The 20,000-nt window shown below is 41.7% G+C and overlaps 1 protein-coding gene across 2 annotated transcripts in view; it reads left to right on the top strand.

Moving 5' to 3' along the window:
- Positions 1 to 2,343: 2,343 nt before the first annotated feature.
- fndc5a (fibronectin type III domain containing 5a) overlaps positions 2,344 to 20,000 on the top strand; it is a 31,148-nt gene continuing 13,491 nt past the window's right edge. For both annotated transcript variants that reach the window (XR_002761715.1, XM_023424101.2), the window contains exons 1-2: positions 2,344 to 2,831; positions 19,753 to 19,868. Coding sequence is in view for 1 of the 2 variants with exons in the window: in XM_023424101.2 (XP_023279869.1) it covers positions 2,774 to 2,831; positions 19,753 to 19,868 (174 nt within the window). In the remaining variant the exon portion in view is untranslated. The remainder of the gene's footprint in view (positions 2,832 to 19,752; positions 19,869 to 20,000) is intronic.

The following is a 20,000-nucleotide window of genomic DNA, read 5'->3' as shown; positions in this document are numbered from 1 at the left end:
GTTGATTTTCATGTTCACACAAGCTCACAACAGCGAGTGAAGAAAATACCTGGTCCTGGGAGAGGTTTTTACTTTAGGGTCCCCTTAAACTTTTCAAGGATTCTGCAGAATCACAAACATGAAATACTATTTTAACAGTTTTGTTTTAAAGAGTAGCATCAGAAATTAGCACTATAACTGGGAGCTAAACCGTGAAGGTAATCAGTAAAAATCCTATAGACACCACTAAAACTGACTGGGAACCAGACCAGAGAGGCTAACACAGGAGAGATATGATCTTCCAGTATTTGTTAAAAGCCGAGCAGCTGCATTTTTTACTAACTAACGTTGTAAGATAGTATTTTTATCTTAACCTTGAATACATTGAATTACAGTAATCTAACCAAGATGATATAAAAGCATGTGTGATGTTCTCGTGATCAGGCCAAGAGAGAAAAGACATGATTTTTGAGGCGCTTTTCTGTTGATATAAAAAAAAAAAAAGATACTTTTGTACTTGTTTTTCAGATATTATATACAGGTTTTACATTTGTAGAACAAGAAACCAAGATGTTTTTATGGAATAGAGTTAAACCATTGATGATTGAATGATTTTAGATTTGTTTTAATTTATCTGGAAAAGGTTTTGAGATATCCAACAATTTACATCTGACAGACAAGATGGTAACTGATGAACGTTGCCTTCTTCACCTTTTTCCCAGTTTTTAATGGGACATAAATTTACATGTTATCTACATTATAGTGGCTCTGAATATTGTGCTTATGGATGATATGTCCCAGTGGCAGCATGTATACACAGAACAAGAAGGGGCTGAGGGTGGCGCCTTGGGGAACACCACAGCCCAGAGGAGCCAAAGTGCTCTGTGTACAATATGTTGTGAAAATGTTACTACTGATCTATTTCCAGAACTTGCTGCAACTACATTTTAGTCTGGTTATAACACTGCAAGCCTCAGTCAAGAGCAAAATTTTGCTGCACTTGCTCACACAAAACTTGTTCAAAAAATGAAAATATGAGTGCCGATAAGTGCATTTTATCAAGTACTGTACTTAAAAAAAACAAAAAAAAACAGCATGAGGTACTTTGTTTTCTTTTGTGTACTTTATTTGAACAGCCTATTTCTGTGCCGTGCGACTTCATACCTAAAATATTGTACTTTTTACTGTAGTAACATTTATTATGATTAACAGTAAAACACTAACAAGAGACACTTCCTGCATCAAGTAGGCTACTCAACTACATGTTGCTACTTTTAATTGTAAAGGAGTAATTTCACAGTGTGGTATTGTTACTTTAACTCATGTAAAATGACTGCTGCTCAAGGATACAGTATGGTGGTGATAGAGGTGTTTGCCTCCTTCTGTGTCCCTACAAACTCTCCCACTCTCCCTCTCTCACACTTACAATTACGCACAAACAACGTTGGGAGAGAGCAGTAGCCTGCAGGAGAGTGAAGCATGCAAATAAACAGCACAATAACCCCTCCACCACCACCAACAGTGTTCCTCTGAAGCACGTCAGAGGCAGCGGACTATGAATCGAGGTGCACAGCGGGGTGAGGAAAACATTTCTTGGGGACACAGTTAGGGGACTGTGCTGGTCTCCTGACTTGGGACTGACACTCCCACACACACCCACATCCCGGAGAGCCCCACGTCCACAGCGCGCTGCAGGGAAACCATCAGGTATTGTATTCAGACTTTATCCATTTCTCTACTCGCTTCCTCGTGCGCTCTCGGTGCTGCTGGAAAACACTGTGAGCAGGAGGGTCAACTCGGTGGTGAAGTCAAGAGGCACGTGTTTGTTTTTGAAGTGGTAAAAAAAAAGCAAGTTCAAAGCAGCACCACAGAGACTGGCGACTGTTTGCGTGGGCAAGTGTATGCATATTTAATCGACGAGTAGGCAGCAGTAATTCAGCGTACTGGCTCACCAAGTGGGCAAGTGAAGCAGAGGGATGAGAGAGGGGAAGAAGGGGGCTTTTGGTGACAAGTTTGCACTTGATTAGATGATCTGTCCCTCGTTGTTGTGCTTCTGGGAGAAGTCCTGGATGATCTCAGCTGGTATTGTTGATGGCTGTTTTGTGTGTTTGCAGTGTGTTTCCTAATGTGTGGGATGGCAAGGGAGTAGGATCGAAAAATTGGCCAAAGGCTGCTACTTATCTAAAAGTAGGCCATAACTGTTGAAGTATAGAAAACAGTGGCATACAGAAAGTTTCATTTTACATCTAATTTTATAGATTTTTATATTTTACCAATTATTCGGCCGGGTCTTGTTGACTCCCTCTCTCAGTGTCACGCCTTCAGGAGTCAGTGTGGCAGGCAGCGACAGACCAGGCGCTCATATACAAAGCCAGCACGTTCACTCTGTCTGCAGCAGCCGAGCGGTGCTGAGCACCACCTCCGGCATCAGGAGCAGCAGCAGCAACAGCAGTAGCAGTAGCGGCGGCGGCAGCAGCAGAAGCAGGGTTTTGGAGCACAGTTGGAGGACTGACGACTCATATCAACAGCGCCAGGCTCGACACCAGTCAATACTGATGCTCAGTGGCCGGTCGCTGGTCGCTGGCTGCCGGTTGCTCGGGGACAGTGGAGGCTGTTGAATGAGCGGAGGTGTCGCTGAAGCGCTGTCCGAGGTGCTGAAAAGCCCCTGACAGACTGTCGCTGTCCCTTTTCCCAGTCGAGACTATACGCATGAACTGACGTGAATGCCGAGCAGCACAACACAGCACCCCCGGGCAGAGTAAATGGGACCGCACGTCGTCCGAGCGTTTGAAAGATGGAGAGATTTTTCCTACTCGTCCTCAGCTGTCTCGGCGTCTCTCGAGTCACAGCCGGTAAGTTTATGTTTATGTGCAATGAGAGGGATGTTCCCATGATTTTTAGCGCAGCAGCTCTCCGCCTGTCTCTCCGACCCTCACTGAGTGGTGTTTTATTGTCTCATTAGACCAAGTACTGAAGGGAATGCAGCGGCATGTGGGTGAAATACCGCTGGATTTCGTGGAGCCGTATTGTGGAGGCTTTGGGTTTTAACCGGTGTTGTTGTGAGACGTTGCGTAGTCTGTTTGTGTTTGTGGAAAGGCTGTCTGTGTTTGCAGGCTACTGGAGGTATTTCCGTGTTGTCATCTGATGAAACAAATATGAAGATTTCACAATCCGCGGTTTGAACGATGCAAACCTGAGAAACCTGCACAGAGTCACAACCAGACCGTTTGTCATGAGCACTGATGAAGATTAGTGCAGGTTAATTGACCTATAACAAAGTGTGTGTGTGTGTGTGTGTGTGTGTGTGTGTGTGTGTGTGTGTGTGTGTGTGTGTGTGTGTGTGTTTGATGTGAGCCAAGCTGACCTTTCAATCTCATTTCATATAAACTGCTGCACAAATACACACATTCACAAGCTCAGTGTTAACCTGAGCTGTGTATTAACACTGTCCATCAGTGTTAGAAGTGTATGAGCATTTGTTGAATACTGATCAATAGCAGTTATTTTTATCCATAGAGTCCAAAATCTGCCTGTAATGAACTGGCAGTGGCCACTAGAAACACAGGATCGTATTGCTGAGGAGTGACAGTGGTCCTCTCACAAAGATCCATGGAAACACCAGTGATGCGTGCTGTGCCTGTCAGTGTGAGTGCTGGTGTCCAACATATACTGTAGGTTACTGTCTGAGTGTGCATCTATAAAACATGCCTTTTAGAGCCCAAAGTACACAAACACACACTCACACTTTGACCGCTCACTGCGATGGAGTGCCACACTTCACTCCTGACACACTCCTGCCATCGAAATGCAGCCTTGGTTCGCTCGACATCCTCCCACTTCTCAACCTTTCCACTGACCATAAATCATTGCATTAAAACACACACACACACACACACACACACACACACACACATACTTACTGTTATGCAGTTCACTGACACACACAATTTACAAGCACACTCTCTGTCTTGTGTGCTTTTGTCTTTCTCCTACAAGAGTAAACAATTTTATAGACGTACTGTAAAAAGACTATATTACAAAGTGCTGTTCAGGTGCTTGAGGCACACAACATTTCTACTGGTAAACAGGCAGTGAGATGTCTGTAATGGATGTCAGCACTTTCATTGCCATAGAATATTTTTATGAAGGATTTATGGTGGTCTTCATTTTTTTTTATGTTTTGAGGTTTGCAAACATGTTTCAAACCTTTTTAGTTTTTCACTTTATTTCAATTCTGTATTTAACATTTATAAACGGTACATTAAAGCTTAGATTGTGATGGCTGCTTGATAATACAACAGTTGTAATCATGCATAATTATATAATCTATACAGTGTGTTGTAAAGTATTTATTAACTGTTTATAAACCACTTATAGAGCATTAATAAACACTTAAAATATCCTTATATCTGCTTACAGCTCCATTATAGTGTGTTATAAACCATTAATTACATGCTGCCTATCAATGATAATAGTGTAGGTATAATAAATGTTATCTTTTAACCACTGTTATGTAGAATATTAGAAGAACAGTAGTTTCATGTTCAGCAAAAACAGAAAATTGTCAACAGTGACACAAAGAAACAGGTTAGATCATGTGATCACTGTTTTTAGTGATCAGTTCACATGTGGACACAACAACCTAACCGTCAATGTTTATTTAGTAGCTGTTCTGGAGCTTTAGCTCATCTCACATGATATTCATCAAAGAAGTTGAACCTCAGCTTTTAAAGAGAAACTTAACACCTCCTTAAAATCCCATTTCTGCTGACCGCCGGTGGTTTGACTTCTCACCTCGCTGCAGTGACGTAACAATGCAGTACTCCAGGACCCTGTGGTGCCACTGTTGCGTGTGGGTGCAACAGCAGCACACGTCTGACCACGCCCAGCTACACCCAGCAGTGACACTGGGTGTGGTAAGAGGGAAAACAGGCTTGAAGCTTTCAAGCAGAGAGGACAGTAAAAACTCTGCTTTTCAGTCTGTTGCATGTTGAGTTACTCTCTCAGCAAACAAGTCCATTTGCACTATTAAAGTTTGAAAATCAGTTAGTTTGCTCCATTTTCTTCCAATGGATAAAAAGTGCTTAAAGTTGTCAGAAGTATTTTCTCAGTCTTCTGTAATTTAAAAAACCCTGGCCACCAAGGCAGATCTCAGGACTGTTATAATCTAGTTACCCCTCAGGTAAATGCTAAACTTGAGAAGACTGTCTTCCAGTAATTTGCATGGACTGAAGTACAGAGGATTTTAAAACTGAATCTAGTCTGAAACTGTTTAGTGATTTAGGTCAGTGAAGCTGTCTGCGCTTTCATTATGTCTGGCAATCTATTATTTCTTTACTCAGGTCTCTCTTTGATAACAGATTTTGATTTTGGTGAGACTACCTGATTAAATAAACGTTGTATCTAAGGCACAAAATGCCCGAAAAGTACACAGAAAAAACTCAAATTAAAACATCTACTGTTCCATGGCAACAGAGCAAACTAAATCTGCTGATGAAGATCGTGTGAAATCATCAAAAGCTCCAGAACACCCACTAAATGGACCTTGAAGTGAGATTGTTTTGTCATCATCTGTTTTCAAGGTCAAGAATAAATTTTGAACCTCAGTGAGTCCAAATGTGACCACAGAAACGTGCAGACTTTCACAATTCACGATTCACAGTTCAACTCAATTCAAGTTGTTGTCTCCCAGTTTATTTTAAGACTCAGTCAGACGCCTGCACTGGGAAACCAGGCCAAATCGATGTTGAGACGGAGAGGTGGACTGGCAGGAGTGAGTGGGTGCACGCCACGGCACCATAAAATTTATAGTAGGGTGACGTCTTTACTGTGTCTGTGTTTATAGTGACTCATAAACAGTTGGTTGATACCGGGAAAGGAAAGGTAATGTTTCCATTTAAAATGTAAATCGACTCTCTAACACATTCATCTAAATGAGGCCATAAATCCTCACAGGCAATTTTCCCCCAGTCCTTAACAGTTCTGAGTTTGGAGAAAGAAAGAAAGAAAAAAAAAATCGATGAATCAATCAACAAACTGAACAGTGATGCAAGTGGTGGAAAGGCTCACGGCTGTTCTCTTTGTGTGTTTACAGTAATGAGTTCAGAGAGCAAAGTCTTTCAAGAGCGCAGAGGTTATTTCTTTAAGCTGTAAACCAAAACATCTCGGAAAGCTTTGGCAGCCACCTGCCAGGTGATAAATCCTATGTGAGTACAGTAAATTATGTGTCAGGTGCTCAGCCATCTAGCATCCATAGAGAGGAGTTATAGGCCTCAGCTGTGAAAGCCAAAGTTTATAAAAGCTATCCATCTCCTCTCTCTCTCTCTCTCTCTCTCTCTCTCTCTCTCTCTCTCTCTCTCTCTCTCTCTCTCTCCAAATTATCATCAAACAGAAGCAGATGTACACTGTGAACATTTCTGAGCAGACATCCAATCAGTCAGAGAAATGCAAAAAAAACTAAATCACAAGGTTTCATAAGATTTTCTGCTGTTTGTCACACACACACACACACACACACACACACACACACACACACACACACACACACACACACACACACAGACAGACATTGCAAATACTTCTTTATGCTTCCTGGATTGTCTGGTGGATGCATCATGCTGCATTATTCATTGAAATTAGATTTTATTCAAATGTGGTGTCCTTTAGACCTGTGGGGTATCTGGGGGCAGCCTCCTGATTGGAGGGCTGAATCATCACTGTTCCCTCTTTAACAGGGCACGCGTGTGTGTGTGTGTGTGTGTGTGTGTTTGTGTGCATGCGTGCGTACGTGTCGCGGGGGATACAGAATTCTGTGTGTGCATGTGATTATTAGTTCATTAGTTTTCCTCTAGTGAATTGTGTGAGCACAATTAGCTGTTTGTAATTATTAGCTGTTGGTAATCTTGTTTGGTGTTTGTAAGTTTTTTAAAAGCAGACTGCTGGACTTTTTTCATGAGCTAATTACAGTTCACTACATAGTCACTGCACTTACTTCTTACAAATATTTTGCATCAGATTTGGGTATTGACTGTCTTTGACAGCATTTGTTTATTTTACAGTGAGAAATAAAGACTTAAATAATATGTAAGTCTTTTGCAAAGAAACATCTGTAATGCTGCATGCAAACAGAAAAGTAACTGTAGCATTACAAGCTAGCATATATATATAAAAAAAAGAATACAGTTTAAGAGGTGCAACAGATATATCTTTTGTAAATGTTGGTATTTATTTATTTATTCATTGCACGCACATTATTATTCATGCGAACACAGAGAATTGTGTTTCAGACTAAGTCGTTATTCATACAGTCTAGAACGAGAGGGAAATATCCAGTTACGCTAACCTGATGTTATTTAATCATATAGTCAAACATTATTAGCATTTGCTATTCGAGGTATGTGTTATTTTTGTGAAATAAAATGTAATTTAAAGTATAGATTTAGTAAAGAAGTAAAGATTTACATCATTATAAAGCATTTTCAAGTTTCAGGTCAGACACATAATCTGTATTCCATTTTACTTCTTTTAAAAGAGTCATATATTCAGATGCTTCAGTAGCTTTAACAGTTACACCTGGAAGTTATTGGGTGTAAATATTTAGTGACAACTCATCTCCACATAAGAATTACTTTATGTGGTGCAACCTGCTTTAAAAACCCTGTGAACATTTACACTATAGGAGGAGGCTAAAGTTGAACTATACAGCAACAAGAGTCATAAATCACTGACAAAACATTTAGGCTACTGAATAATAATGTAGAAACAAGAAAAAAAACTTTTTCTCATCTTTTCTAGACAAAGTTAATCATCTTAAATACATCAGAAGTGAAAAACCATTCAAATCTTTCATCCGTACATCAGAATATTTCAGGGTTTATTTGAGCCATTTACTGACTTTGTTAAATCATCGGCTCTAAAATACAAAGGACAATGAGAATCATTCCCACGTTTTACAAATCACAGGCTCATATTTTCTGGTTTCCCGTGGAGCTAAAGATCTTTAGCTTCCTGATGAGCGAGATGTAACATACTGTGTGATTCAGGGCCATACTTTTGTTTAATATGCATATATTTTTCCTCAAACTTTGTTATGTAGACTTTTGTTTCAGCTGCATGCACACAAGATATTTTTGGTGTGCAGGTGTGTGGTGATCTGCGTGTAAATACAAAGATGAAGCCAGAGCTAATTCATTAGCTTAGCTTGACAGAGTCTGTGTATTTTTGGAAAACAGAATTGGGGCTGGGACACAAAAAAAAAAAGAAGAAGAGAAAAAGTCCATCCACCCTGTAGCTTGGCTGTTGTTACTGTCAGTGTTGCCCAGATAATCTTCCTTAATCATTCTCACACCCTGACACATTTTAATTGTCACATGACGAACAGAACTGAAGGAGCTGAGATGAAAATCCATTTTCACAATGTCCTTTCAAAGTCCTCTTACACAAGTGCCAGTACCGCTGAGTGTTTGTGTCAACAATACTACTGCTGCTGCTCTTTCCTCTGGCACCTCATCACCCTCTTCTTTATTTCAAAAAGCCTCTTTTGAGTTCTTTTGAGAGCTCGCCAATGGCTTAGCGAGACACTGATGAATACAGCGATGGCCTTGTGGTTCAAAGTAAGAACTCTTATGTGTTAAGGCTTTCAGATCTGGTGGCAACACTAGGATTTGGACCAAACAGCAGAAACTGCAGCAGAGAAAATGGAGATTTTAATCTTTTGCTTGTTACTTGGAAGCTTTTTTCGTATTCGTTCAGTGTTGTCAGGTTGGTTTTCTTTTTTTCTTTTTCTTTTTTTTTTTTGCCAAAAATGGAACAGGCATTAGAGGACAGATTGGTCCAATCATCTGGACACTGGGCCTGTGGGAGAAAGAGATGGCAATGCCAAAAGACTGACGTGGCAGCGGCTGCTCTCTGACGCAGTCTGTCGTCTGTCCAGTATCACGTCTGAATGTGTGCAGGTGGAGCGGGGTCTCAGCTGCAGGTATTTCTGGGGTTTTCTGCGTCACAGACTTGTTTGTATGTGTACATGAGTGTGTGTTCAACAGCTTTATTTACCAAAGCACGCATAGAACAAATTCTAAATGTTTAGGAACATACAAGAAAAAGTGTTATTGATCAAATATAGAATACTCACGTTTACACATTGAACAATGAGAAATTTCAAATGTTCTACATTCATCTGTTTGTGTGGACAAGAGTAGCAAGAAAGATTAAGGCAAAAAGCATCACAGGCAGTTGGGTTAAACAGGCATACAGAGAAAAGGTCTCATTTTACAGTATATATGTTGGTACGAATGTTATTGTGTTTCACATTGTGTTCCACAACATTTCCACTGTTTCCACTGTTCATTTATTGTTATAAAATCAGTTATTAGGGACATATGTGGTTACACCACAGCTGATGTTATGAGAATGACGGGTAAATGTCTCCCCACCACAAAGAAGCTGGTTAAGCTGAATCGTGACACTTCTCGCTCTCTTATTGATTCATGGCTGATAAATCACTGTAGCACATAATTGAATTCAGCCAAACCAAATTGCTTTATTATCGTTTGAAACATTCACCCGTGAATGATCCAGAGATAAATAAATACAGTATGGGAAGAGGTTCAAGAATGATTTAACTGGTTAAATAAAGAATTGCAGCACACCAAATACACACAGTACCACTTAAGTGAAACTCACAGATTATGAATTCACTTCTGATTTGCTTTTTAATTGGGGGGGGGGGCATGTTTCGTTTTGCATTTGAGCAGCCTTGAGCACAGATAGGCGCCACCACATCCTCACCGACACACACTTTTGCTCGTTTGACTCTAACAAAGGTTTTATCTCCTGTACAGATTTTTTTTTTATGGTAGTGTAAATATAAATGTATTTGTGTAGACACAATGGGGCGGGGTGGGGGGGGGGGGGGAGGGGGGGGGGGGGGGGGGGGCTCAATCCACAGTGAGGGGCCAGAAGTCAGTCACACAGCATGTGTTAGTCTCAGGGGAATACTTGGTAGAGAGACACAAAGAGATGAAAGCAGTGATGAATATAGAGAAAGCAGATGAATATATGCAAAAGGGAAAGGGTGCTAGAGTTAGAGTCACAGGAGAGAGAGAGACAAACCCACAGAGAGACAGCCAGTGGAAAAAGGAGAGAGCGAAACATGGAGGAATCAGAGAGAGTATTATTCATGTTTTCCCCCTCCACCTGCCTGTGACACCAGACCTCCGAGGCTGCTGCTGCGTTACTTTTACAGCTTTGGCCAAGTCCTCAGCGCGGGGGGGGCACGGACTCCGCAGAGAGCTGGAGACGCTACAGTACGTGTGAAAGACAGAAGAAAGAAAAGAGAGGAAAGTGTGTTATCAAGCACTAATATCGTATTCATAACCTTATATCAAGTTATGAGCTCCTTTTAATGTTATCAGCCCCATCCCATATAACCAGCCTGTAGGGGTGGGGGGGCCTTGGTTGCTCCTTCTTTGAGAGTAGATTTCATTAGCAGTGGGCTTGTCAAATAATCAGCCTCACGGCGCTCCTTTGCCTTTCTGAATTAGCTGGCTTGCATTCTCTCCGCTCACAATGCTGCATTGATTTTCATACCCTGCCTTTTGACATTTAATTAGAGAAAAGTGTGTGTGTACGTGTGTGTGTGTGTGTGTGTGTGTGTGTGTGTGTGTGTGTGTCCATGTCCATCTGATGGAAAGAGAGGGAGAAAGATGCTTTGCAACCCCACCCTCCCCACCTCAGCGTTCCCATGGCCAGCAGGGTTGGAAAATTCATTTCCTATGAGTAAATAACTCATTTCTCTACAAAGGGACAAAAAGACCCTTAGGTGTGATTATTTGACGGTGCTGGGCCGCTCTGTGCAGAGGCAGAATGGACCACAGAGAACACACAGACTCTGTGGGACGTGCACACATGCAGAAAGCACACACCCACAGCCTCCCACACACACAAACAGGCGCTCTGTGGCTATTAAAGGCAGACATCTTAAATGAATTCAAAATTAAAAAGCTATGCTGGAACAATATTCCTGCCTAAAAACACCTCCTGCTTTATTAGCTGCCTACATTTACATTCTCAAGCAGCTGATCAGCAGCCACTGAGTAGCATGAGGCTAATCAGTAGTAGAATAGTACATGAGTGAGTCACAGCTAGGCTACTGTCTCCCCTTTTCACCCACCATGTCCTCTCTCGCCCAGATTCCCACTGAAGTGTCAGTTACAGGCAGAGAGCTTTACACACCAGGCTATGGAGGAGCTGCCAAAAAGCCCCGGTGTAGTAGCTGAACAGAAACACAGCGAGAGGCGTTTGGAGAGACAGACAGATGAAAAGAAAGAGAGAGACAAATAACAGATAGACGGTGAGGGCGCGTGTGTGTGAGGGGGAGGTTTAGCACTAAGTGTCCGTAGCAGCCAGGGAAATAGGCATTGAAAGCAAATGTAAATAGAGGAAGAAATACAGGAAACAAGGACGTGGTGGATACGGATCCAAGAGCTCTGGCTAAAGAAGAAGAAGAAAGGGAGCTCCCTTTTGTGGTAACATTTCAAGCTGCCGTATGGAAAAGTGATGCACGGCTGTGAAACAGCAGGAAGCCTCTAATGAAAAAGGCATTATGGGCAATCAATTATAAAACATGACACAGCGTTACAGTGTGACTCCAACACGTACACATGGGTTAAACAGAACTTCTAAATTATTCACCAGATGCTTCGGCTCCTAAATGAGACACATTAACGCCTTATGTTCGCCTGGGAGTATCAAACTGTGATCCCCCTAACTTGTGTATATGTGTGTGTGCTATATATCCACAAGGACGAGACCACGTGCCAAGGTCTCCTCTGACACATGCAAGGGCAAACTCCAGATCAGCACAAAATCCTGATGGCTCTATCATGGCACATTAACTATGAATGAGGGGGAGCTAGCGTCCCTGCCAGCTGTATGTATGGTAACCCACGTGAGCACAGTGCAACCTGCAGCACACGCAGCTCCGAGACTAATAACATGTTAACAGGGGAAACGGGCAACAAGAAATTGTAATTTCACAATTTACAGCCAGTAATTCCCCCTGTGGGTTCAGCCTTCCCAGCCACTATGGCTGCTGCACGAGTTTCATTTCTTCCTCCTTCCAAAGTCTTCCTTCAAATAGACCCTGGCTTTGATATTCTCCTCCACCCGCTGGTTATTACACCTTCCATACAAAGTGACTGCTTACTTACTATTAGCCGTGAAATGAGTTGAAGTAGTTTAAGTTGCTAAACATGAATTAGCAGCAGCACAGTGATCCATGAAGTGATTCAAAGAAGAGGACGGGAAGTTACACACAGCCAGGGTCTGTGCTCGCCTCTAAAATGCCAGATAACAGTGGAGCATGATGCAGCTAACAGGCAGTTTTCATGTTAGTTCACAAGCCTACAGACTAACTCATTAACATCCCGGGGAGCAGAACAAGCCCAGGGGCCTGACTGTGAGAAATGCATTTCTAAGCATTAATAAGGTGGTACAAATCAGTAATATCTCCCCACGGGGGCGGACGGCAGCGGGAACATCACCCTGCGAGCTTTTATGATTCCCCAGTCTCAAAGCTCCTGCTGTCAGCCCAGGTCTCACAATGTTTCAGCTGAGCGGGGTTAAACCTGCACACTCAAAAATGTTCTTCTATCCACAGTGGAGGTGATTTTACTAATAACACCAATATCACAATGGTCATTTTTGACTTGAGGTGCTAACTATAACATTAATGATGGCTCCGTTCTATTCGAGTGTACCAGTGACCTGAAGCAGGTTAATGTAATTCAACCACAATAACTTTATAACTGGTGTTTTCTTAATGTGACATATTAAATGTCTTCGGTGAAAAAAATACCTAAAAACTAAAAACTCATATCATTTAGAAAAAAAGTAATAAAATAAATGATGGTGAAAAATCCTCTCCTACTGGGCGCTCCGTCAGTGTGTACATTTATCTTTGAAATATACACCCCTCCTCCCACCTCCAATTATCCGCTCGCATGGCTTCTCATATCTGCAATGCAGACGACACCCAACTACCTGCTGTTGCCGCCAGACGACCCCACAGTCTCTGCACAGATCTCAGCTTGTCTCTGACACATCCCATGGATGAGGGAACGACACCTTCGACTAAACCTCTCTAAGACTGAACTCTTAGTCATCCCAGCCGACCAAGGTTGCAGGAGACCTGGGTGTCATGTTTGATGACCAACTATCCCTCTCTGACCATGTCCCATCTCCCAAAGATGCCTCTTTACATGATATAAAAATATATCAAAATTCAGGTCTTACCTGACTCCACACCTACCAGCTCTTTGTCCAGGCCTTGATTCTCTCCTAGACTGCTGCAACGCTCTTCTAGCTGGCCTCCCTTCACACACAGTGAAATCCTTACAGATGGTCCAGAATGCGGCATCCCGTCTGGTCTTAATCAGCCTCAAAAGTCACATATCAATCAACCTACATGGCTACACATGGCCGCCCATATCAAATTCAAGTCACTAGTACTTGCCTTCAGAGTGACTTCTGGGTCTGCACTCATATACTTGAACTTCATCCCTGCACACTCGACAGTCGCAGTCCAGTCTGTTCTCATTTGTGGTTCCCCGATGGTGGAACAAGCTACCAAATACTATCAGAGCAGTGGCGTCCCTCTCCATCTTCAAGAATCTCTTGAAGACTCATCTCTTCTGAGAAGACCTTCTCTAACATCGTCACATGCCGAACTAGCGCTTACTATGCACTTCTTTACTTGATCTCCTTGCACTAACTGAATAGATGTTATATTTAGTATATACACCACGTCTCCTGCTGCGCTGAAGCTTTACTGTTTTCCCTCACACAAGTCGGCTGGATTATCAACCAGGCATAGTGGGCAACTGCCCTTGGGCCCGAGACCCTCAGGGGCCCCAGAAGCCTCTGGATCACTGTGTGGCAATTGCCAAAAATAATATGTACAATTATAGCCTGAATATAAGAGCTGTAAAGGGCGCTGTATCAAAAAATACCTATTATTATTATTATTATTTCAGTTGACATCATGCTGCATATTTCTAAATACATGTTTGTTTAATCAGTTCACCACAAACTAGCAGATGCGTAGCAAAACTGTGGTGGGATAGTAGGGAAAAGAAAGAGCTCTGCATGTATTTACATGTTGTGTCAACATGCATTTTTTACTCATCCATATAAAATATCCAGAAACTGTCTAGATTATATGGTAATACCAGGTGCAAATGAGATCCACCACACAAAATGATTGTTGGTAAGAGAACTGATTCCATAGAGACCAACTGGGGAGAATACAGCATCAGCACTACAAAGTCAGAGTTATAGTCACATCTGGTAAAATGATATGAAAACAATTTCTTCTTTATAGCTCATCATGTGTTCCACATTTCATATTCCCATGTTACCTTCAATACGTCTCTGATAAATCCACCCAGAAATTCACCAGCTTAAAAGCAGTGAACTGCACTTTACCCAGTGTTGGGAAGTGTGTGCACACACAACAAACTGAAAGGAGATGCAGAGGGGGAGTAAGGGTGGGGGGATGGCAGTCGGCCTGGAGGAGGTGTAGGAGGAGGGAGCCTGTCGTTCTCAGGTCGACAGAGAGATGAGGAGGCTGTTCATAAAATAATGATGAAGGCTTTACGGACCAGCACTGGTCACTGCCTGTGTATTCACAGCATGTCTGTGTTGTGAAACTGTAATTTAGCGTCCTCTCCTTGACTGTGTAGTTTCAAACACACACACACTCCCAGTGGGTTCTCTAATGAACGGGCATATTAGGGAGCTGTCACCCTTCAAACTACTCAGCATGGGAGAGACACCTAAGTGTCAGTCTGATCATCACTGGACTAACAAAGATACACACACACACACACACACACACACACACACACACACACACACATATACACACCAGGGAGATCGTAATGGCTCAAAGTCAGGCGGACTGTGTGTCAGGGCGATGAGAGACAGTTTATGAAGACATCTGTCTGGTGTTTCATTAGAGCTGACTCTCATGTCATGTGGACATTTAAGGCTCGCGGTCACGGCCCGCGTCAGCTCTTATTGTCTCTCAGCATAACACACTCATACACGAGAGACAAGAAGCGCAAGGACAGACAAAAAGTGACTGGCTGTGGGACACGAGGACACTCATAGAGACAATTTAACTTTGAAAGTTAAGGAGTGATAACAAGAACTTTATCAGACAGTTCAAGGTCTGTTTTCCAGAAGAGACTGAAAAACAATAATTCAGTTACACAGTTCAACAGGCCGTCAGCACTATATACAACCAAAGAAGGAGAAGCCAAAAGAATTTCTACACTCTTCAAATTAGTTCCAGACATCAATGAAAATGTGAGAAATCGTTATGTTAAGATCATCCAGCAGGACAGGAGTTTCTCATTTCAAAGAGGATTGCAGCTGCTCCATTTTAAAGAGTAAAGAGAAAGTAGTGCCCACCAAGATCAGAAATATAGGCTATAGGCTTTACTTAAAGCTAACCAGCTCTGTGCTAAATTATAAGATTTAAAAGACACGAGAAGTGAGGTGCAGAGCTTCACAAGTAGAGAGCTTTATAGATCAGACTGTTGTCAGGCAATTATTGAGCAGAAAGAAGAGTAGAGTGACAACAGACACACATCTTGAAGATAAAAAATCTCTCTCCCCTTCATGTAAACAACAAAACTCACATTAATGTCAAAATCGGCTTTCATTTCTCTCAGTCATGAGTTTCTTCTTCTCTTCCTTTACAGTTTGTTGTTTGCAGTTTGGTGATTTTAGATTTGCAGTTTATATTATGTTTATATCTCTTGGTTTGTTTGTAAAAAGTCAGTGTGAACATGAACAGACCAACAGTCAGGGTGTCTTGGCTTCTGCTGCACCTATTTTTTTGCATTTATTATTTTTATTCTGTCTCTCAGACTTCTCCTTCTCTCCTTCGAGGTCGAGTTCTTGTTGAAGAGCTGAAAACAGGGAGGGAAAACTAAATAGACATTTGCAATTCTGAAGAACTTTTTTAGCACGAGTGAACAAAGCAATGGTCTGTGTCAGAGTCATAGAAATGAATGTGTTCCCTCAGGGGCATTATGAGCTAAATGTTTGCTTTCACTGTGTGTTTTGAGAGTGACATTGGCGCATGAGAGAGAGAGAGAGAGAGAGAGAAAGGGAGTGGGAGGGGACTAACTGAGAGATAATGAGTTTGATGTGTGACTTTGTGACACCCCCACCCCCCATGTTCCATCCCTCAGGCAAACACACAGCAGACGGTAAACACAAGCAAAGCCAATTCAAACATCAGAGTGCATCAGATGCAGCAGGTGTCCATCCTGCCATCTACCGTCATTGAAACATCAGCGGAGGGGGAGGGGGAGGGGGGCATGTAACAGAGAGGCCCGCTTTGGATACGCCGTGTTGTCTCTGAGCGTACAGTATGTCAGTGTGTGTGTGTGTGTGTGTACAAGAGCCACAGCAGCCCATCATCCTGTAATTACCAACCGTGTGATTTGTCCCCGTCGAAAGGAACATGAGCGTTAACCTATTCAGTAACTCACTGACTCTGAGTCAGTTGGCTGAATTAGATTTATATCCCATAAAAGACAGCTGAGTAGCATCGCTGAGAGTGACCGCTTCGCATTCCTATTCATCTCCCTGAGGTCTGCTTCACATTACAAATATCAATCAATCCCAGAAGGCCACAGTGATTCATAAGAACTGCTGTGTGCTGCGATGTAAAGGTGTAACACCCCCGTCTTCTCATGGTTCAGGGTGACACGGGATACTGGCTTTATGGGTCAACACTGGAGTATTTGTAACTATAATGAATGGAAGCAAACTGCCTCAGTCGGTCTCTCTTCCTGACATGATAAACACTTAAGGGAATAGAGTAGTTTGATATTTTGGGAAATGCGCTCTGTACAGTAAAGCACTTATTTCATAGCTGAAATTCAGACACTCAAATATAATAGCAGGAAGTGAATAGCACACCAGGTAACAAATTTGAATGGCACTATTTTAAAACGTAACCAACCTCTTGCATCCACTACAAATGAGAAGTACTTAAAATATAAAATATTATATAATATAATATAAATGAATCATAAAAATGAATCAGACATGGAGATAAAAAAGCAAATGTCTAAAATAAATACAGTATATTCAGATCAACTGATTTTCTTGATTGACTGATTATGTTCTGGCCTTTCCTATAGAAAATCAGCATGTCAATATTTTCAGGCAGCATTTCAGACGTGTGACAGTTCGCAGAGTTAATAAAATGGAATAAGCCCCTCAGGCATTAAGTGCATCTAAATGAAAATAAAGAGCACATTTTGGGAGTAGATTTCCATGAGATTATGATTCATTTCTGTGCGTACGGTCATATTTTTGCATCAAAATATATATCGAGAGTCAACAGTCTGATTGTTTCTGTCCATTATGCGATTTATGTTGACACAGTTTACACATCAAATGATTTTTATAAGAAGAGAAATGAAAGTGATTGTGTAAACAGTGAGAGAGAAAAATCCATTTCCCACTAATCTGAAGCAAACTGATAGGTTCTCCTTTGCTGCAGGCACTTTGATCACCTGATGATGATGATGAAGCATGACAAGTAGCTGACCACAGCCACACACACACGCACACACACACGCACTCACGCACACATTTGTTGTACATATAAAGGTGGGGATATTTTGCGGAAAACATCGTGCTAGCTTCCCAAAATCTTTCAACTCCAGGAGAGAGTCAGCAGTAGTATGTCATGAGATCCTACTGTGGTCAGTGTTAAGACTTTCATTGTGCTCAGCTATGAATCAGCCTCACCAGTTTCAATCTAAGAGCAGGAGAGAGAGAGAGCGACTGATGAAGCCATCTTACTGTCCAGCTTTGAGCTCTAGCTCTAGAGCTGCTGTTGACCATATTGTTCTGTTTCTGTTTTATTTGCTTTTATTAGAGCTTCTCACACTGCCTTGATATAAGCTTTTGTTGTGTGTGCTAACACACACACATTCCTATTATTCTGTTTTTGCTATATAATACTTTTGTGGCCCAAACAGGATTAATATTTGAACAGTATAACATAATGTGAAGAGCTGTCAAACCTGAGACGGTTCACAGCACCATTGCATGTTGAGGGAACAGCAGACGATGATATGAACAGTGTTACAGCTTTGTATGCTTTGTGATTAAATGTGTTGCACCAGTCTGAGACCTGAGAGTGTTTCAACATACTCTGGCATCATCCTTTTTTGTTTCGTTGTTGTTTGTTATGTTATGTTCACTTGGGTTTTGGGGGAACTTAACCAAGTGCAGAATAAAGAGATTATTCAACAAGTTTTTTGGTGTTAAAATAGTTTTAAATCTCAGTTGACATTAGATAAGTTCATACAGACAGACAGAAGGATAGAATGACAAAAAGGAAATGATAAATCCAGAGTGCAGTACAGAAATATTTAATAGCTTTTCATTGGCACAGTAATAGTTCATTTTGTTCACGACCGGGTTGATGTGGGAGATTTGGTGCGTTCTGTCTTTATCTTTTCATCATTAAAACCTTGTTGTTAGAAATTCATGCATGCAACACTGAACAGGTTTTGAATTTCTGAGAGGAGTGTGTTGAATGTCAAAAAGATAAGCCTGTATTTGTATTATTTATTAAAATCATAAGAAAAACAGAAGGAAAATCCATGTTCAGGCACTCTCTATTTTAAGTTTCGTTGTTTCATACATTGCAAACATTTCACGGCAAGTATCATGAGAATGAAACAGTTACTGACAAGAGTCTACAGCCATGCTGGCTGAACGCTGAACCTAAGCACAGCTCTGCTTTGAGCTAAATGCTAACGTCAGCACACTAACATGCTCACAATGACAAAGCTTACAATGCTTAGAGTGTTAACTAGCTTAGTTTAGCGTGTTAGCATTATCACTAAGCACGGGACACCTCAGTAGCTCACCTGGTAGAGCATGTGCGGTACACATGCTTGGTCCTAACCGCAACGCCCATGGGTTCGAGTCAGCATGTCATCCTCTCTCTCTCCCTGACTTTCCTGTCTCTCACTATACTTTAAGAGTAAAGGCAAAAATGCCCCCAAAAGAACTAAATGAATAGAATGAAAAAAAAGATCACTAAGCACAAAAGACTGATGGGAATGTTATGAGTTTTACAAGTATTATAAAAGTTAAGGGATCATGGTTCGTCATGAAGGTGTCAACCAAATTTCATAACAATCCATCTAATAGTTGTTGAGATATTCCTCGTGCAGCTGATCGACCAACAGATCAATATTGCCATATCTGTTGCAAGCGTGGATACACACAATTCTTAAATCTAATTTTTAAACATTCACATACAATTTTAAATAGAGTATAAACCAAAGTTTTAACTTTCAAAACTTAATTTCAACCGTTAAAATCTCAGTTTTAATTTCATGAGTGGTGTGATTGTTTTTGTCTCGCTGGCTGCATCGATCCCTCCACATCTTACACACTACAGTGTCTGCTGAGCCTTGGGCGGCACCACTGTAACACACTGAGGAATTTGTGTTTCTGTTCTCTGTCATCGATTCCACCGTACATAATGGATTCCGCTGAGCCATTTATTCACACCACTGAATTTGGTTTCCTGCCACACTGTTGGTCGTTTCGGCAACTGGTGGAAATATAATGGAGCTGTACTTCTCATTTGCTTCATATGCAGAAGATAAAAAAAAAAGCTTTTGTTTCTCTCTCTCTCTCTCTCTCTCTCTCTGTTTGCAGATAGCTTGTCGCCTCCCGTCAATGTGACCATCAAAGCGCTGAAAGCAAACTCTGCTGTGGTGACATGGGACATCCCAGAGGGAGACTCCGTCATTGGCTTTGCCATCACACAGCAGGTGAGTAACACACAGACTGTACAGACACAACATACACACTGGATATATATGCAAATGTACCACCAGGATAAATTGTGTGTGTAGGGGTGTGTGTGTCTGTGTGTGTGTGTGTGTGTGTGTGTGTGTGTGTGT

Source organism: Seriola lalandi, unplaced genomic scaffold, assembly GCF_002814215.2.
Source record: "Seriola lalandi dorsalis isolate HSWRI2012SDOR001 ecotype SW California unplaced genomic scaffold, Sedor1 jcf7180002054703, whole genome shotgun sequence".
Taxonomy (NCBI): Eukaryota; Metazoa; Chordata; class Actinopteri; order Carangiformes; family Carangidae; genus Seriola; species Seriola lalandi.
The sequence above is the reverse complement of the archived record's forward strand: the minus strand, read 5'-3'. Positions and strand labels throughout refer to the sequence as shown.